This window comes from Pipistrellus hanaki (assembly GCF_964339955.1).
Source record: "Pipistrellus hanaki genome assembly, chromosome: 17".
In the NCBI taxonomy this organism is placed as follows: Eukaryota; Metazoa; Chordata; class Mammalia; order Chiroptera; family Vespertilionidae; genus Pipistrellus; species Pipistrellus hanaki.
Window position 1 is genome coordinate 6059814 of NC_140519.1, and position 19817 is coordinate 6079630.

General features: G+C 59.9%; 1 protein-coding gene across 1 annotated transcript in view; it reads left to right on the forward strand.

Annotated features, from left to right (window-relative positions):
• PAG1 (phosphoprotein membrane anchor with glycosphingolipid microdomains 1) overlaps positions 1 to 17975 on the forward strand; it is an 86478-nt gene extending 68503 nt beyond the window's left edge. Inside the window, exons 3-8 of the mRNA XM_084864324.1 lie at positions 6556 to 6770; positions 7540 to 7591; positions 9253 to 9349; positions 10644 to 11200; positions 13412 to 13471; positions 17504 to 17975. Coding sequence (XP_084720450.1) covers positions 6649 to 6770; positions 7540 to 7591; positions 9253 to 9349; positions 10644 to 11200; positions 13412 to 13471; positions 17504 to 17851 — 1236 coding nt within the window. The 5' untranslated portion in view covers positions 6556 to 6648 and the 3' untranslated portion in view covers positions 17852 to 17975. The remainder of the gene's footprint in view (positions 1 to 6555; positions 6771 to 7539; positions 7592 to 9252; positions 9350 to 10643; positions 11201 to 13411; positions 13472 to 17503) is intronic.
• Positions 17976 to 19817: the final 1842 nt, after the last annotated feature.

The following is a 19817-nucleotide window of genomic DNA, read 5'->3' on the forward strand; positions in this document are numbered from 1 at the left end:
TGGCTCCTGACCTCCCTCTGCTCCTCGGGTATCTCGCTCCCCCACTCCCTTTCCCCCCCATACACACACACACTCAGGGAAGGAGGGGGTTGGGAGAACATTTCAAAGACCTCATTTGGCAGGAAATCTTGTGCCTGGGGGGGGGGGGGGGGGGGAACGGACGCTGTAGACATTTGCTTGACTGATTCCCATGTTGACAGCAGCCCTGGCCACCAAGGTCAGTGTGGCAGGCTTGCCTTAGTGGGAAGAGAAATCTGCCTGAATGTAAATACTAGCTGAACCCTTTGAGGGGGGTTCAGCGCCCTCTGCCTCCAGCTGCCGTGATGTAAGCAGCTCTGAATGTAAATACAGCTGAACCCTTTGGGGGGGGTGGTTGGGGGTGCTGTTGGGAGGCATGGAGCCGTGGCCTGGGGCGTGGCCGGTGCCTCCAGGACAGAGCTCAGCAGCACCTCGCTCCCTGCCACATCAAACGTGTTTGGTAACCGTGGCTCCGTGTCATCTTACCACGTGGACCCACACCTGGGAGGACCAGGACGGAGGCGTGCCCGGGGGGGTGGGCCCACCGGCCAGGCCGCGGTGGGGGCGGTTTCTATCCGCTAATTACAGGCCCACCAGGCCAGCTGTGCCGGGGAGTGAGTCACGCTGCCCAAACCTGCTCCAGAGGAGCCAAGTGTCGGCTCCTCCGCGCCACTCCGCCAGACCCACCCCCAGGATTCCTGGGGTCGTTAAGCTAAAAAGCAGGTTGCTGTAGTTAGTCTGCTCCTCTCCTTAATCCTGTCCGGAGTCTGTCTTCCTTCCTGAAGACGTGGGTCCTGGAGGCTGAGAGCCCAGGTGATGAAGACAATTATAATGACAAGCGTGCAGCACAGGCAGCAGGAACCAGCAAGAACCAGGTCTCCCCAGGAGCCTGAGCATCCGCCCAGGATGGCATTACACCGCCACCTTGTGGTTAAAGCGAACCTGCTTGTGAAATAAAGGCATTGGTTTTTCTACAGATTGAATCACATATTGATTAAAATCTCCAAGTGAATGGATATGAAGGACTAAGAAAGAACAGACCAAAATAATTTCATCCAAAATATCTTAGTCCAAAATTATTATCCAGGCCAGTTTTTGAAAGGATCCACTCACATGAAGCCTCAGTCTCCTCCTCACCTTAACGCACTGACCTTTCTCGGGGTCAAATAGGAGTTCCCACCGTAGCCTGAGATTCCTTAAAACTGGGCTGGGGTGAGCTGCCTCCTCCACAGCAATGGCACGTCCGTGTGAAACGATGGTCTCGGCCGTGGCTGTCCAGCGATGAGCGCCCCCCCCGCACCTTGGTGCCCACCTGGCGGGACGCACAGCTCTGAGTGCAGGGGCAGTGCAGGGGCCCCTCTGCCCCTCGGCGACTGTGTACACAGGAGGTCTGACCGCGGATGTGTTTGCACTTTGAGGAGACGATGGCCTGTAATTGAATGGGACAATGGCGGCAGGTGAGAACAGGACTGAGAGACAGGCTGAAGTGTCACCGTGAACACAGCAGGAGGGAGAGCCCCAAGTCTTCGCACGTTTCTGCCGGGATGGCCTCGTCCTGGGGGCTCAGAAAGCACCCTCCTTGGTAGAGGAAGCTGGGGCAGCGAGGTGTCACAGACCGGGGCTGTGGAGTGTCTTTCCCACGAGGCTCCTGGTCCATAGGGCACAGTGTGTGGCCTGGGGCAGGCCCTCCCTCCCGGGTAGCTGACCCCCAGACACCGGCCTCCTGTTTCCTTACGCTTCCCTCTGCCGCTAAGCCGGGGAGAGCCTCAGCGTGGGAAGGGCGGTGTTCCCGGCACTGCTCAGGTCAGACCAAAAGCAGGACCGTGAGCACTGATTCAGCTCATGAATCTCACACACACACACGGGGCCCAGCCGTGGAGGGAAGGCCAGGGCCTTCTAGGATGAGCCCTGGACCACTCACAGGAGGCCTCAGTCTCCTCACCAAGAAGGAAGAACAAGGAGGTCACTTGTGCATGTCCACAGTGGGGGTCAGTCCGGCTGCACACGTGGGGGTCAGTGCAGCTGCACACCTGGGGAGGGCAAGTCTGTCCCAGTGTTAGGTAAGCCGGCGCTGACCAGAGGAGTCTGATCCCCCCGGAGGTGTGTGTGAGGTCAGAGCCGCTGTGTGTGGCCCCTCCCACATCAGCTCCCTGCCCACTCCACCCCCGGACTGTGTGGCTCTGGCCTGTCCAGCTGCGCTGGAGGCTCCTGGGAGCCGGAGGCAGGTTGGCCTTGGTGATCACAACGTATCTGACTGGGAAACGTGTGTCAGATGATGATCATTCTCTTCACCGAGATTTTTTTTCACAATGAGAACTTTTTTGGGGAAAGTGTTTCTTTTGGTAGCTTTTCAGCCAATTCTAGTTGAAGGGGAGTAGCCAGGAGCTCAGACACACTTTTTTCTGAGCTGCAACCTTTATTCGGGAGCCTGTTCTACTAGCTTTGATCCTTCTCCCCACACGGAGCTGGTCGGCTGGCACATCACACATTGCATTGTACTCCGTCGGCCTCCGCTGGGGAGAGAGCTCGACAGAAGAGAGAATGGAGCAGAGCCGATTGGGTGCTGGAGGCCCACGGCTGTCCCGGGGCCCAGGCCTGGCTTCGCATTAACTCACAGAACTGTTTCCTCAGGACCTGCGCTTCCGCAGACACTGGTGGACACTGCCGTGCGATGGCGGAGGGGTGGAGGAGGCAAGCACACGCCTGCACACAGGCCACCTGTGCCGTGCTTTCCGCCACGCGTGGAGCTTTCCCACGTGGATCCTAGGTTGCCGAGACATGTGCTTGCCTGAGTGTGTCTTAGTAACTCTCTGTGGTGCCGATCTGTAGTCTGAGTTTAACGTGACTGGTTCATTGTTTCAGCAAATCCTGGGAGAAGGGGTGGGGATGTCCATTCGCTAGAGCTGCCTGGGGCAGAGAGCCGGAGCGCTGTGGCCGCCTGGGACCTGACCGTGACCGTGTGTGGATTGTTTACAAACCACCTGGGACGAAGGAAGTCCCTCCTGCTCCGCAGGGTGCGTTTATGTGCTGAGAGGCGGGAAGCGTTCCTGTTGACTCAGGAAAGCACAGCCACCTTGTCTTCTGGAATTGTCTGTGTACAGGGCAGGTGTACGCAGTGCGGGTTTTTTCCTTTTTCTCCAGCTTTTTGTTATTTATCCTCAACCATATACATATACATATATATATATATATATATATATATATACACTTACATACTAGAGGCCCGGCGCATGAAATTCATGCATGGGGCAGGGGGGAGTGTGTCCCTCAGCCCATCCTGCACCCTCTCCACTCTGGGGCCCCTCGAGTTAGGCAGTTGGACATCCCTCTCACAATCCAGGACTGCTGGCTCCCAACCGCTCACTTGCGTGCCTGCCTTCCTGATTGCCCTTAACTGCTTCTGCCTGCCAGCCTGTTCACCCCCTAACCACTCCCCTGCCAGCCTGATTGATGTCTAACTCTCCCCTGCTGGCCTGATTACCCCTAACTGCCCTCCTCTGCCAGCCTGGTTGCCCCCCAACTGCCCTCCCCTGCAGGCCTGGGTCCCCCCCAACTGCCCTCTCCTGTAGGCCTGGGTCCCCCACAACTGTTCTCCCCTGAAGGCCTGATCTCCCCCAACTGCCCTCCCTTGCAGGCCTGGTCCCTCCCCAACTGCCCTCCCCTGCCCGCCATCTTGTGGCAGCCATCTTATGTGTTGGAGTCATGGTCAATTTGCATATTACTCTTTTATTAGCTAGGAGATATATATATATATATATGGAACAGTTCACCTGGACAAGATCTGGCCCTGTTGAACCTCCTTTGCGGAAACAACTTTAGTTTCCCATTTCTCTGTGCGCTCAGAGTGCTGGCTGCTGGGGTCGCCAGTGATGGCAAGATAGGTGACAGCTCCTCCAGCAAAGCCAATAAGAACGAAAACAGGCAGTCTTTTTCAAGAAAATGTTTTTTTGACTCATATAATAAAAAAGAAACATGTAAGCTGACCGTACCACCACTATGCTCACCAGCCAATCAGGAGTGAGTATGCAAATTAACCTGACAAAGATGGCGGGTTAATTTGCATACACAGGCGCAGAACGGCCTGGGTCCTGGGAACATCTTTGGGACCCAGGCCGCTCCTAGCCTGGAGGCCTGCGTGTAGCCTCTGAGTGGCCAGGTCCTAGAATGCCCCTGACTACTCCAGGCCTATGGGCACAGGTGCCAATCAGATGTTCCCACCCCACGGCCACTAGTGCATGCTCCAGCGCCAAGCAGCAGCCCGGGTCCATGCCCACAACCTGGTGCCCATAACTCAGGACTGCTGGCCTGGGGGGCGTGCCCCCCTGGGCTATGGGGACACTCCCCCTAGCCCAGTGGACACAACGCAGGGGGTCCTCTGCTGCAGAGAAAACACCTTTTCTTTTCTTTTTAAATATATTTTATTGATCTTTTTACAGAGGAGGGGAGAGAGGGATAGACAGTAGGAAACATCAGTGAGAGAGAAACATCAATCAGCTGCCTCCTGCACACTCCCCACTGGGGATGTGCCCCCAACCGAGGCCATGCCCTTAACAGGAATCAAACCTGGGACCCTTCAGTCTGCAGGCTAACACTGTATCCACAGAGCCAAACCAGTTCAAGCATAAACACCTTTTCTGACCACACATTGGCTAAGCTCCCTGTATGCCGCCACTGGCAGTGTTCTTGGTAACTTGGGTTATAAGAATCCAAGAAGGTGATCTAGGGTTTTTCCACCTCCCTCCTGGAGGAAAAAAAACGAAGGTCCACTGCTGGAGGGCTAAGAAATGTCATATCCTGCCCTAGCCAGTTTGGCTCAGTGGATAGAGCCTCAGCCTGCACTGCAGGATCCAGGTTTGATTCTGATCAAGGGCATGTACCTATGTTACAGGCTCCTCTCTGACTGGGGCCCAAGTCAGGGCTCATGCAGGAGGCAATCAATTGAAGTGTCCTTCTCACATTGATGTTTCTGTCTGTCTTTCCCTCTCTCTTCCATGCTTTTTAAAATTCAATGAAAAAATATCCTCAGGTGAGGATAAAAAAGAAAGAAAAGTCATATCCTATGAAAGACACATCTTGAAAATGCCTAAAAATGTTGTCATTTTTTTCGTGGTGAAGGGACTGGAGTCCGTGATGATGAAAACACCTTGGTGGCTGCAGCAGCTGGGTGATGGGGTTGACGTCTTCCCCTGATCAGCCCGGTCGCCTCCCGCAGAGGGAGGCCAGACTGTGACTTAGGACATCCCCTGAGGGCTCCCGGATTGTGAGAGGGGGCAGGCTGAGCTGAGGAACCCTCTCCCCACCCCACCCCCCTCAGTGCACAGATTTTGTGCACCGGGCCCCTAGTTATAAGATAAAATATGTATCTGTTTACCTTATTCATGAAACTTGAGATTAAGTTAGAGGCTGTTCCTTGTGAGAGTATTCTAGAATTGAGCAAAGCCATTGTTCTTTAAATAAGACCTCTCTGATGAGAGAGCACCATCCGTCGGATTATGCTAGGCTTTTTCAAAACCTGTGATTAGAGCTGGGAAACCATACTGATCGTGAGCACTTAGAAGCAATGTGGCTGAGATCCAGGCTTCAGAGCCAGAGGCCTGGCCTCCGCCTCACCTGCCAGTTAGCACCTGACACCTGGAGGGGAACTCTCTGCCCCTCACCTGCCTCACCGGGAAACGGGGCGAGCGGAGCGGGACGTTTAGTGGGTGCCGGGCTAGCGGAGCGGGAGTGAGGGGCTAGCAGAGCGGGTGTGAGGGGCCGACGGAGCGGGGCGTGAGGGGCCGGCGGGGCGGGGCGTGAGGGGCCGGCGGGGCGGGGCGGGGCGTGAGGGGCCGGCGGGGCGGGGCGGGGCGTGAGGGGCCGGCGGAGCGGGTGTGAGGGGCCGGCGCGCAGTGCTGTGAGGCCTGGGAGCGGGGTACGGCAGCGATGAGTGAAGAACGCGTTTCTCGGACGCCGACCGGCGGGGGTAAGGTGTCGGGCACGCTCCGTGCTGCGCCGATGCTCACGGCCTTGTCTCCCGCCGGTGCGTCCCTCAGCACAGACCCTTCACCTGGGCTGCGCGTGGGGGTTTGGGGAGCACAGGGACAGCTGGGCCTGAACACAGGCAGCCACCCGCTCGGACAGACCACTGTTTTCGAGGTGAGAGAGAGACGGCACCGACCTCCAACCTCTGGGGAAAAGCAGGTCGGGGAGCTGGGGGCGGTGGGGGAGACGGTGGGGAGCGCCGTGGAATGAAGGCTTTGCCTGGGAGTCAGAGAAGCCGGCGCACACACGTGTGCTTGCTGTGGGCACTGGCTCCTACTGCACACGAAGGCACCAGGGAACCTGCCCGCCAGCGTGCCGGCGTGACCAGACACCCGCCACACGCCGCGCCGGCGCGGACGGTCCCAGCCTGCGTGTGCGGAGGGGGCGAAGGCCTGGACGGCGCGGGGACGGCGGTCCCCCGGAGCGCGGCCCCTGCCCGCCTCTGCAGCCTTCCTCCGCAGGAGAGCCAGTCAGCAGGTGCCGGCGTCTCCTCACCGGAGACCTTGTTTCCAACAGGTTGGTCTCTGCGGCGGGCGCCGCCCTGGGCCCTGATGCCACCGGGTCTGGAGGACTGACGGACGCGCCCGCCGCGCCACCTCCGCTCCCGCCATGGGGCCCTCCGGGAGCCTGCTGGGCGGACACCTGCAGGTCGTGCTGTGGGGAAGTCTGGCAGCTGCCGCCACCTTCTTCCTCATCACCTTCCTCGTCTTTCTGTGCTCCAGCTGTCACAGGTGAGAGCCCGCCCTTCCAGCAGCCTCAGAGAGACTCAGCCCTTGTCATTTAAGTCTCCGGACATGGCTCCCTACCCCGGTGGCTCCGTCAGGAGAAGCAAAGCTGGACTCCGAACCCAGAGCCCCCCCTTCCTGCCCAGGGGACCCAGGCCTGCGGGGCTGGGGCAGGGTCTCCAGGACCCAGCGGGCCTTTGCTGCCAGGCCTGGCAGCCGCCTCTGTAGCTGTTGAGTCCCCCACTAGAGGGCGCTGTTGCCTTACACATCCATAAGGAAACGCGCTAGAACTGATGGCTTCCCAGCCTGTCCCAGGAACAACAGCTTCTATTTTTACTCTATGGACTTTTCCACAGACTGGACGGAAGTACACATGACTCATCCCGAGAGCATGCGCCCTTCCCGAAGTGCCAAAAGGTGTCTTTTGTTTATTTTCTGAGGCCACTGCGGTGTGAGCCTGCAGAGCCTCCACGCTGAGCGAGCAGGAGAGGAGTCGGGTTCTCTTTTTGTAAAGCGTCACTCACCCAGCGTTCCAGATACAATCAGTTTCTCCTCAGCGTCCTGCCTCGGTCCTCCTGTGGGGGCCCTGCTGTGACCGCCCCTCCCACCCCCTCCTGCCCCTTCTCAGCACTCCCCCTTACTCTCCCCGCCCCCCCGTCCAGCTTTGCTTCCTTGGCAGTTAAACGGGTTCTGACATTAGGATGGGAAGGGGGGTTCATGTTTGATTTTAGATGGCGAGTGTGATATCACAGGGACATCTCATTTTTCATTTCAGAGAAAAGAAGCCGAGACAGTACAGTGGAGACCATGAGAACCTGATGAACGTGGTGAGCCCCAGTGCATGTGTGTGCGTGTGCGCATGTGTGCAGCCATATGTCTACATATGTGTGCACTCTCATCTTCATGTGTGTCTCCATGCATGTATGTCTCTATGCATGTGTGTCTTAACACCAGCCGCCCATCTAAGCGTGTTCCCACAAGCTTACAGTTTCCTTCCGGAAAGAACAGCCTGAGCTCCAGCTGGCCGGGCGGGCCCTTCCTGCCCGTGCAGACCCACCACGGCCGGAGGCCTGTGCAGGCAGCCAGGCCACGGGGGGCTCTGACCCGGGTGCCGTAGTGCGGGGCCTGGGAGAGATGCTGAGGGGGCCAGGCTGCGGCAGGGCTGTCTCTGTGTGTCCGCCCTGCGCTGGCCTGCAGTCATTCGCTTGGGCTGTGGTAAGGGAGGACCATGAATGGAGTGGCTTAGCCATCAGTCCGCTGCCTCAGAGCTTTGCAGGCCGGGACCTGGGGAGGGGGTGTCAGCGGGTGGCTCCGAGGGGTGTCACTGGTGGCTTGCTGGCCGCCCGTGGCATTGGCGGGGCCTCTGCATCCCATGGTGCCTCCCTGCCTGTGCGCCTGTCTGCCCCAGTCCCCTTTGCACGGACTCCAGGGAGACTCCTTACCTGGTTTCAGCGGCAATGACCCTGCTCCCGAGTAGGGTCACTCCTGGGTATGGGGCTGGGGCTCCACGGGAATTTGGGGAGGACACAGTTCCCCCCTAACAGCTGGCCACCGAGCTAACGAGGGCGTGGGGCCCAGCACTGCGGCATGGCCTGGCCTCTGGTGTGCGGCAGCCCTCGGTGCCTTTCAGGTCCTGACCAGCCCCGAAGGCGCTGCCGGACCACCGGGGAGGAGCCGCCTGAGCGGCCTGGTCCTGGCGGAGAGAGAGGAGGGTTCTGTGCTCTTGACCTGCTGAGTCATTCCAGCAGCGGGGCCAGGCACCCTCATGTCCACAGAGGCCCTGCCTGAGCCCCATGCGGTGCCCACATGATGCCCATGCAGAGCCGGGTCCCAGTCTCGCATGGTCTCACCGGCAGGCAGCACGTGTGGGGTCAGCCTGTTGGGGGGAGGGCGTGCAGCCTGCAGGCAGCAGGGGCCTCCGCGCTCGCCCGGGGCGACTCCGGGCTCTGCCGCCCAGCCCGGCAACGCCCAGCAGACAGGGAGCTGCCGGGACCCTCTCCTCCAGGGAGCCGGGCCCTGCCCTCCTGCTCCGGGGCACCCGCTGCCGTCCGGTGTTTGCCGCACAGCCCTCAGCCTCTGTCCCACCCGCTCTGCCTCTGGGTGTCCGGGGCCCTGGCCTTTCTCCTGGCAGCTGGGAGTAGGGGCGGGTGGTGGGCAGAGCCCAGCGTGTGGTCATCCCTCCGGACGGAGTGTTACCGGGAGCTTCCTCCCTCACCGCCCGCCTGGGCCATCTGCAGACCCGCCGGCGGAGGGTCCCCGGCCCCGGCCGTGTTGGGACGGCCCGTCCAGCGGCGTTTCCCATGCGGGAAACCGGCCGGGAGCCCCCGCCACACGCAGCACCGAGCACGAGACAGGTGCCAAGGGCGTGAGCACCTGCCGCCTATTGAATCCCCGTCACTGAAGCCACAGCAGCGGGCGGGCTTTTGCTGGTGTTTCCGTGTTTAGAAAAAGGGTGGGCGGACGGTCTGACCGGTGGTCTCTCTTGCAGCCTTCGGACAAGGAGGTGTTCAGCCGCTCGGTGACCAGCCTGGCCACGGACGCGCCCCTCAGCAGCGACCAGAACGGCGCCCTCACCAACGGCGACAGTAAGTCCTCGCACACCCACCCGGACTCCTCCCCTGAGGTCCAGGGCTCCAGAGCGTGGCTCCGAGGCTCACTTTTGGCTCCAGTTTTACCAAAGTCCTCTCACAGGGATGGAAAGCTCGGGCTGCTGATGGCTGGGCAGCCTTGCTGCCTCGCTCACCCTGAACCGCTGGCAGCCGCTGCTCCCAGCCCTCCTGCAGCATCCAGCCCAGTCGGTAAAGAAAAGCAGCTAACATTGTCATCACAAACACACATGCAGCCGTGAAAAGGCTACATATCGCATACAGCACACGTCAGGGGAGATGGTAGAGTCACGCATGCTAAATACACATGAGTGTGGGGTATGAATGCATAGGTAAGCGTGCGTTTCCACATGTGTACCCTCCCACCTTCATGCCTGTGAACCAAGACTGTGTCCTGGAGCCGTGGCATTTGGGGACCTTCCTGGCTGGGTCAGTGCGAGGGTGGGACCCCCTGAGCGGTGGCTGCAGTGCCCCTCCCTGGCCCGCAGCTGCTCTCGGGCACCTCGCCGCTCCTGTCCATGGAGGTTCCCCCTCGGCTTTTCCAGGCGGAGTGGGAATGGGCGAGGGAAGGAGACCTGGTGTGCGGGCTCTCTGTGACACTGGTGTCGGGCACATTTTTGCCCCAATATTCCCATCACTCCTGCCAAATCAAAGGGGACACGAGGAGGGCCAGGGGGAGTGGGCACCAGGCCTGCCTGCCATCAGGGCGCCCCACCTTTCAGAGTGTGGTCCGTGACCATCTGAGTCATTCCAGCAGTGGGGCCAGGCACCCTCATGTCCACAGAGGCCCTGCCTGAGCCCCATGCGGTGCCCACACGGTGCCCACGCAGAGCCAGTTCCCAGTCCCGCCTGGTCTCACCGGCAGGCAGCAGTGTGGGGTCAGCCTGTTGGGGGGGAGGGTGTGCAGCCTGCAGGCAGCAGGGGCCTCCACACTCACCCGGGGTGACTCCGTGTGGGCTCTGTGTGAGCATCGAGGGCACCGTGTGGGGCTCAGGCAGGGCCTCTGTGGACATGAGGGTGCCCGGCCCCGCTGCTGGAATGACTCAGCTGGTCAAGAGCGCGGGGCACAGGACCTGCCTACGGGGTGCCCTCAGGGGTCACTACAGGGAGCAGAAGTCCCTGAGAGCCAGGGGGGCAGCCAAGACACTGACTGTTGTCGGGAGGACGTAAGGAAGTGGACTGACAGTGGGCGCCTGGGCCTTGCAGTAAGCACAGCAGTGAATCCCGAGATGATAATTTCGGGGTGTCTCTCTCCCCTTCCCGCCCGCTGCAGTCGCCTCGGAAGGCAGTGCCGGGACCTGCACGCAGCACTACGAGGAGGTGCTGGCCGCGGCCCCCGACCCGCCCGACGCCCAGGACGGCCCGGGCAGGCCCAGGGGCCACCAGAGCCGGGAGCTGCCCCGGATCCCCCCGGACGGCGCCGGGAGCGGGGACGGGGACCCGGGCCCGGGGGCCGAGGGGCCCTACGAGGTGCTCAAGGACAGCTCGTCGCAGGAGAACATGGTGGAGGACTGCCTGTACGAGACCGTGAAGGAGATCAAGGAGGCGGCCGCGCCCGCCAAGGGCCCCGGCGGCCGGGCCAGAGCGGGCCCCGCGCCCCAGGGGCCGCCGGCGCCCCCGGCCCCAGGCGGCGCGGACTTCGCCGAGTACGCCTCGGTGGACAGGAACAAGAAGTGCCGGCAGAGCGTGGACGCGGACGCCGTCCTGGGCCCCGCCCGGGAGGCCGAGGAGGAGCCCCCGCCGCCCGTGCCCGCGAAGCTCCTGGACGAGAACGAGAACCTGCAGGCACAGGACGGGCCGGCCGCGGACGGGAGCCGAGAGGCCAGCAAGGTGAGCGCCTGGCCGCAGGGGTCAGGCTGGGCCCCTCCTGGCCGTGTCCGGGGAGACACACACACACACACACACACACACGTCACACACACACACACACACACACACACGTCACACACACACTCACACACACACACACACACGTGCAGGGCAGGGAGAGTCGGGCACTGTTTTGGTGGGAGCTGTGTCGGCCCTCTTCCCGCCAAGAGTAAGGTGACCAGACGTCCCGCTTTTGGTGGGGCAGTCATGATTTTTAACAATTTGTCACCTAATCCAAGAAGTGAAACACCGAACATCAAGCTTATACAATGGCTCTCTCCAGCACCTGGCACCTCTCCTGAATGTCTTCCCGTCTTTGCATCCTGTCGAACCGGGGCCAAGTGCTGCTTTCTCCCCTCTGAAACTGGGAAGTCAGGAGAGAGACCCAGCTCCGGGCCACGCGGTCCGTGCCCTCTGCCTGCCCTCTGTCTCCTCCAGCAGCCAGGCGAGGCGGCCTCTGACCTCTCCCATCCCAGTCCTCAAAGCCAGGAGCAGGCACGGAGACCTCTAACAGAGCCACTGGCTGTGTCCTGCTAACTTGATGCTTTTATAAAAACCCGCATGTGAGAGAGGCTTTGTGAGAATGTCTGAGCAATGGCCGTCCCTCCCATTCAGCTGTTCAGCAGAGCTCTGAGTGCCACAGCCGCCAGCTCTGTGCTTCTGCGGCCTGGTATGTGTGTGGGCACAGTCCCCCGGCGTGTGGACCTGGTCCCTGGCATGTGGGCCCGGTCCCTGGCATGTGGGCCCGGTCCCCCGGCGTGTGGGCCCGGTCCCCCGACGTGTGGTCATGGTCCTCCGGTGTGTGGGCCCGGTCCCCCGGCGTGTGGGCCCGGTCCCCCGGCGTGTGGGCCCGGTCCCCCGACGTGTGGGCACGGTCCCCCGGCGTGTGGTCATGGTCCCCCGGCGTGTGGTCATGGTCCCCCGGCGTGTGGGCACGGTCCCCCGGCGTGTGGTCATGGTCCCCCGGCGTGTGGTCATGGTCCCCCGGCGTGTGGGCACGGTCCCCCGGCGTGTGGTCATGGTCCCCCGGCGTGTGGTCATGGTCCCCCGGCGTGTGGGCCCGGTCCCTCGGCGTGTGGGCACGGTCCCTGGCGTGTGGGCACGGTCCCCTGGCACATGCCTGTTTCCGTGGGAGTCACCAGGCGTGGTCTTCATTAGGCAGCTGGTATCTAGTACTGTTTTCTACGCAGAGAAAGGCACGCTTGCTTCGTAGGTGTTGGTAGGAAGGCCACGTGGCGCTCCCTCTGTCAGGAGTCACCTTTAGACCCGTCTGGGTTCATGGTCAGCGGTGAGCTCTGGCTCTAGGTCATTCCTTGCAGTGTGGGCACTTTTCAGATTTCCCACGAAACCCGCTGTCCTGAGCGCCTACGGAAGTGATCATAGCCGTGAAATACAAACACAGTCAATGTTTGCCCTTTGCGTGGCCAGAGAGAACAATGCGAATGTAAAGTGTTTGTCCGTGAGGGGGTCACGGGACCGGGGCGGGGAGGGGGGGCCTGAGGGTCGGTGGGACTGAGGCTCCGGAGCCTGAGCCAGGGGAGCAGAACAGGAGCCCCCCACGAGGCAAATGCTGGGAGGGGCCGGTAGCAGCCAGCGAGGAGTTGGGAGGGTGGAGCGGCTGTGGCTGTGGTTCAGGGTACGAGGAGGTCAGGGCTGTGGTGCTGGGACATGAGCGGTCAGGCCGTGTGGAGGAGGGCATGGGAGAGGGCAGGGAACTGAAGGCTGAGTGTGAAAGGCCGAGTGTGGGTTGAAATCGGGGAGGATGTGCGCAGACAGGACGTGTGAGAGAAGCCGGGAGGACCTGCGCCATGCAGAGCTGCCTCTCCATCGGCCCCGATGTTCCCCGATGGCGCGGGGTCTTCCTGTGACTCCTGCAAACGTAGGAACACAGCACCCAGGCAGGCCGTAATGAAACGATGTTTTTATCATCGAGTCTTCGCTGATGACCAATCCTCCACTGATACTGACTCAAATACAGAAGTGGAGGAGATGTCTCCTGCTCCTGGCTGTCCAGAAACATCAGAAAACGGGCTCTTAGTGTGTGCTCCTCTGGGGCTCTGCACACTTCCCTCCATTTCCCAAACGTCACCTGAAGGCGTTCTTACGGAAAGGGGCGTTGGCCCACGGAGGAAGCCGGGCACCCACCTCACACCCCTTCTGTTTTCCTCCCAGAGGCTCAGTGCCCTGTCCTACAAGTCCCGCGAGGAGGACCCGACGCTCACGGACGAGGAGGTGAGTGCTGTAGCTCTCTAAGGAGCGTTTATTGGTTTTAGAGATAAAGGGAGAGGGAGAAAGAAAAAAGCATCCATCTGAGTGCACCCATCAGCTGCCTCCTGCACTCCCCCTTCGGGGATGGAGCCCACAGCCCGGGCCTGTGCCGTGACCCGGAATCAAACCTCTTGGTGTCGGGATGAGCCACACGGGCCAGGATGGGATGAGCAACCACTGCACCACACAGGCCAGGGATGTGTTACACCTTCAGTCACCAGGAAGCCCCTGCAGTGGGACCAGAGTCCCTCCTGGGTGCACCCGCATCCTGACCCTTGGTGTGAGTGCTGAGCGGGAGCTGGGTCTGGGTGCTGGTTAGGCAGTGGCTCAGGTGGAGGGACTGGCAGGGGGGTGGGCAGGTCCGCTGAGGAAAGGAGACCCAGTGGGAAAGGAGGGTCAGGAAAACCGGGGGCGGGGAGGAAAGAGGAATCAGAGAGGAACTTAGGGACGAGAGTGGTCGGCATTCCGACGTCCGTGTGAGGAGGAAGCCATCGTGGGGTAGAAAATACAGGAAGTTGGAAGGGGGTTGACGGCAGGGGGACCGAGGCGGCCGTCTAGGCGGTGAGGGGGCTGCAGGCAGCGAACAGGGCTTTTCAGGGCGTGAGTTCCGGGCCGGCTGCGCCAGCGGTACCACCACCAAGGGCAGCTCGCAGGTTCTCGCAGCTCCAGCCGAGGAAGGTCCGAGGAATGTGAGTGGTAACGGCCAGCCGTGCATTGTCCTGTCTCTCCTGGCTCAGAGCCGGGCGCCCTCCGCGGCTGGGCTGCAGGCGGCTGCCCTCGGACCCGGGCAGGGAGTCCCGCCTGCATGTGTAGGCGGTGGCGTGCCAGGCAGCGCCTCCTCAGCGGTCTGTGTGAGGACGGGGCCTCGGCCACTGCGGCCCAGGGACAGGAGCAGAGGCCAGCCCAGGCGATGCCGTCCACCCTCAGTCCTCCCCAGGAGGCATCTGCCGTCTGGCCACCTGGTGGCACGAGCCACACCTGGGGTCATGCTTGATCCCTTCTCCTCATCGTCCTCAGATGCAGCCAATCGCCAAGTCCCTCTACTCCTCCTCCAGACGGTTTCTTTCATCCCGTCTCCATCCCACAGCCCCTCCTGCCCTGCCCGGCGGGGCGGTCCCCGGCCTTCCTCAGCATCGCCCACCCCATGCCAGGCCCCCCTTTGGGACAAGAGAAAAGAATGTACAAGAGACCTGCAGGCGAATCCTATTAAAATAAACCAAGACCGTGTGAAATTTTAAATTACTTCTGAGAACATAATCTGCAGACTGAATAATGAAAATGAAAGATGTTAAAGAGAAAAATTGCAAAGCTAGATACATTTTAAAGAGAAAAAAAAATCAAAGCTAAGGCCTCGAAGAGAAGCCTGTATGCAAAATAGAAACCATAGTCACAGAAGACAGATATTCAAGAGGAACCTTAGGAGACGGAGAAACCCTATAAGGAAGTTCACAGGGGTGCTCTGCTCGCGTCCAGGATGATCCCAGGTTGCACTTTGGTGGAGGAGCCTGGGATTGGCTGGGAGAGTTTCTTCCCGGGAAGGCCCTTAGGAGAGGAGCAGGCTGGAGAGGAGGGGCCGGTGCCGCGCTGTGTGACCCCTGAAGGTGAAGGTGAGCCTGGCTGGTCTCCATCACCGGCGACTTAGCCCTCCATAACCTGTCCACATCCGGGCTGGGACTGCTTTCTGGATGTAAAGTTCCATCTGTTCGCAGTCACTATGAAAAGCAGACAACTTATTCATTCTTCCTAAATTCAAAGAAATCGTGTCTTCATTCTGAGAGTCATTTTTCCGTTAGAACCTCTAAGGTGAGAATGTTCGGTGAACAGTCGTCAGAATAGTCAGACCACCCAAGATTGTTCCTGGCCTAGACCTTCGGTCGTCCAGGCCTGTGGGACTGTCCTCAGCAGATGACAGGCAGGACGTGGCTGTCCCAGAGGCCGGTGACCAGTGGAGACCCCCACCCCCACTCCCACCCCTCTCCCCGAGGGGGCCTGTGGAGGCGGCAGGGCCCTTGGCCCCTGCAGGCCGAGTCTGTCAGGAATCAGGAAGCATGTGCCTTACTCCTGGGCGTTTGGGTAAATCAGTCACGGGGCCAAGGAAGGATATGTTTACTTATTTCCAACCACAATTTCTAACAAAATAATAGCCATCTACTCCTCCATCACCAATGCAGACTGAGTCGCTGTCACTGTTGGAGCCTCTGTGGGTGCGTTAGAAACACTGAGTAGCTGGGAAGACAGCCCTCCTCACATAGGAAAGAGTTCCCATCACTGATGACCTCCAACTCTGCTTCTCGGTGCGCTGGTTGGAAATGAGAATGACTTCCTCACTGAAGTCTCTGTGAGTGTTTGCTTAACCAGCAGCATGTGGTGAAACCAAAAGGAAAGGGCCAGACTCTTACAAACACGTGTGTGCGCTGCCCAGCAGAGCCCAGGACCCGACTCCGGCCGCGCTGTGCAGGACAGTGAGCCAGGCCCATGTCCTGGCTCTCACACTCAGCGGGCGACAGGCCGGCCAGCCCAGTCTCTGCCTCCATGGTTCTGGGGGCAGAAGCTGCCTTTCTTGTAAATGTCTGGATCCTGTGGCTGCTGGTTCAGTGCCCACAGAGTGAGTCTCATGCATGCCTCCTGCCTTTTTTGTAAAGCAGTAGAGTCCCTTTTCAGCTGAGAAAGCCTTCCGATGTAGAAAGACTGTCCCTCCAGGGGCTTCGGGCTGCCCGCACCCTCTCCTGCCTGCCACAGACCGAGAGAGCTGGATCTTCATGGGCTCATGTCGACACGGCTGGTCTGCCTGAAGATAGTCTGAGTAATTGTTCTCTAGCAATGCGTGGCAGACACTGCTGGGCCTTTGTCTGAAGGAAGTAAAATCACTGTCTCAGGAGGCACTTGCCCCCATATAACCTGCAGCACTGGTCACACCGCCAAGACCTGGGAGCAACCTCAATGTCGATCTACGGGCAAATGGACAAGAAATGTGATTTCATATACATGTCAAGTGTCCAAGCGGAATATCCAAGTAGGCATACACAGTGGATATTATCTACACTAATAAAAGAGAAATATGCAAATTGACCGTGCCTCTACAAATCCCATCAGCCCATCAGGAGTGAGTATGCAAATTAACCAAACAAAGATGGTGAGTTCATTTGCATACACAGGTGTGGAGCGCCAGGCAGAGCAGGACGCCTGCTATGAGGGGGAGGGGAGCGAGCAGAGGGAGCTACAAGAACGTTGCTCTGGCTGGGAGCAAAGACTCCAGGCTCCCGAGCTTCCAGAAGCCAAGACTTGCAGGCTCCCCGGTGGCCAGGAGCAAAGCCAGGAGAAGGAAGGCCTATTCTTGCATGAATCATTGTGCAGCAGGCCTCTAGTTCAGCCATAAAAGAAGGAAGTCCTGCCAACTGTGACCTTGAGGGCATCTGCCAACTGAAGTTACCAGACAGGGAAAGGCAGATATTTTATGTTCTCAAACACATGTGGCATCTAAGAAAGCTGACCTCATAGAAATAGAGTGGGCTGGTGGTGGCCAGGGGCTGGAGAGATGGGCAGTGGGGAGATATTGGTCAAAGGCTACACACTTCCGATTGACTGCAAAAGGAACAAGCGCTGGGAGGCGGTGCCCAGCATGGACACTGTGTGTGACCTCCTGTGTATTCTGTGCTCAGAACTATTCCGAAAATAGAGCTTACCTGTGACCACCACACCCAGAACATGGTGACAGGTAATGGAGGTATTCCCTAATCATTTCACAACACAGATGTGTATCAGATTGTCGGGTCGGTATCCCTTAACCTGACACACGTTGTGTCGGTTACATCTCACTGAGCTAGGATTCGGAATCTGATCGGGCTCTCCACAGGGGTTCTTAAAGAGACACACACACACACACACACACACACACACACACACTGGGTGCTCAGTCTCCAGTCTGTCACTGAAGCAGGGAGGGGTGGTCCGGCTTGAAGGGTTTCTGTTTGACTGGCCTGGCCCTCTGTCTTCTAGATCTCGGCCATGTACTCCTCCGTCAATAAACCGGGGCAGTCGCTCAGAGTGCCCGAGTCCGGCGGCACCTGCAGCCCGGGAGCCGCCCGGAGGTCCCCGTCCTCCTGCAACGACCTCTACGCGACCGTCAAGGACTTCGAGCAGCCGCCCGGCGGCGCGGGCACCCTGGGCCCGGCAGCCAGGCCCCGGGAGCCCGAGCCCGACTACGAGGCCATCCAGGCTCTGAGCAGAGAGGACGAGAAGGCCCCCCCGGAGTCCGGCGGCCTGCACGACCCCGTCCCGAAGGAGAGCGACTACGAGAGCATCGGGGACTTGCAGCAGTGCCGGGGGGACGATACCAGGCTCTAGCCGCCCAGGCGGGGACCCGGACAGGAGACCAGGCTGTCCCCTCCGGGGGCCGTCACCAGGCTCTGGCCCTCCGGGCGGGGACCCAGACAGGAGACCAGGCTGTCCCCTCCGGGGGACTCACCAGGCTCTAGCCCTCCGGGCGGGGACCCGGACAGGAGACCAGGCTGTCCCCTCCGGGGGACTCACCAGGCTCTGGCCCTCCGGGCGGGGGCCGGGACAGGAGACCAGGCTGTCCCCTCCGGGGGACTCACCAGGCTCTAGCCCTCCAGGCAGGGACCCGGACAGGAGACCAGGCTGTCCCCTCCGGGGGGCGTCACCAAGCTCTGGCCCTCCGGGCGGGGACCCAGACAGGAGACCAGGCTGTCCCCTCCGGGGGCCGTCACCAGGCTCTGGCCCTCCGGGCGGGGACCGGACAGGAGACCAGGCTGTCCCCTCGGGGGGACTCACCAGGCTCTGGCCCTCTGGGCAGGGACCCGGACAGGAGACCAGGCTGTCCCCTCCGCCGCATGGGCTGCTGCCCTGGCCGAGGGCGGCGAAGACTCCAGGACGGAACAGGAGGGCACACGCCTGCTGCGCCCTGTGCACCCGCCTGGCTGGCTCGGCCACACCCAGCACAAGTCCCCGTCCCCGCACCCTCGCCGGGCCCCGGCGTCCGTCCGGGATACGCCGTTCGGAAGAACCAGGTTCCCTTCTCCTGCTCTTGTGGCATCTGCTGGAGTCCCCGTGAGATCTCCCCCTTTCTGCTGGCTCCTTCCGAGGAAATGGGCCACAGGGTCGGCCTTGGCCGTCCACGCGGAGTTTTCAGATCTGTGTCGCCGCTCAGACCATCACCCAGCGTCCTCTGGGGACGCCCTCGAGGGTCTCAGGTCTCCGTGCCTTCTGACCCGGGCACGCCACGTCAGCAGCTGCTCCCAAAGGACGTGAAGTCACTTTTAGATGCTTTATTTTATTTTTCTAGCCAAATGTCTCCCCTCACCTCCCACCCCCAGTGTTTGAAGCTTCAGGACCTTTGCAGTATTTGCAGTGAACGCTGTGGAACCTCCATGCTTGCTGGAGCCGGGAGCCCCTTCCTCGGCACACACAGCTGGGTGCCGTGACGCCGCCGGGCAGGGCCGTGGACCTGGCCGTGGGCTCTGAGGATCCGAGCGGCCACACCGGCTGCCTCGGGCCCTCACGTGCACGGCCACCCGAAGGTAATCTAGCTGAGATTAAAATGGAAACGTTTATTTTTGTTATCTAAATTTATAAGATGTTTTATGTTTAATGCCTAATTTCTAGAAAGCATCAGGAAAAAAATGTATATTAACTATTTTGATTTTACGTACAATGATTTATACTCTCATTCTGAAAGATCACCACAAAGCACATAAGCTAGGTACTTCCTGTCATCGTTATCATTTTTCTAACTAAGTATTTAAAACCGTGAATGTTTTTAAAGACTCAGACTTTTCAAATGGTACTTGGAGCCCTTGGTCAAAATCATCTAGCTCTCGCAGAAATCAGGGGAATATCCATAAACGGTCATTTTCAGTGGCTTGTGGTGGGAAATATGTGAAAATTGAGATGGTGAAACGGGGAAGAAGCACGAAGCCTAACTGAGGGTGGCGGCCCCGGGGAAGGCAGTGTGGGGAGCTGTCCCCGGGGAGCGGGGTCTGCCCGATTCTCTCCCCTTCGCCGTACAAAGCTCAGTGTTTGAGGGACTCAGGTCAGAGGTCAGCCTGATTTGAATGTAACCGTCTCTGTAGAGGTTATGAAGCCAACTGTGGACCTGCTCCTTTTTGTCCTAAAAGGGGCCCCGCTGACGTACAGAGCGGGCCGGACACCGCGATGGGGTGGCTGTCCCGCGGCCTCTGGCACCGGAAGGGCTTGTCATGGTGTGTCGTCCCTGCTCACCTCTCACAGCTCAGCACTTCATCAGTCCCGTCACTTTCACTGGACTTGTTGCAAAATCTGTGCTACCGTCTTT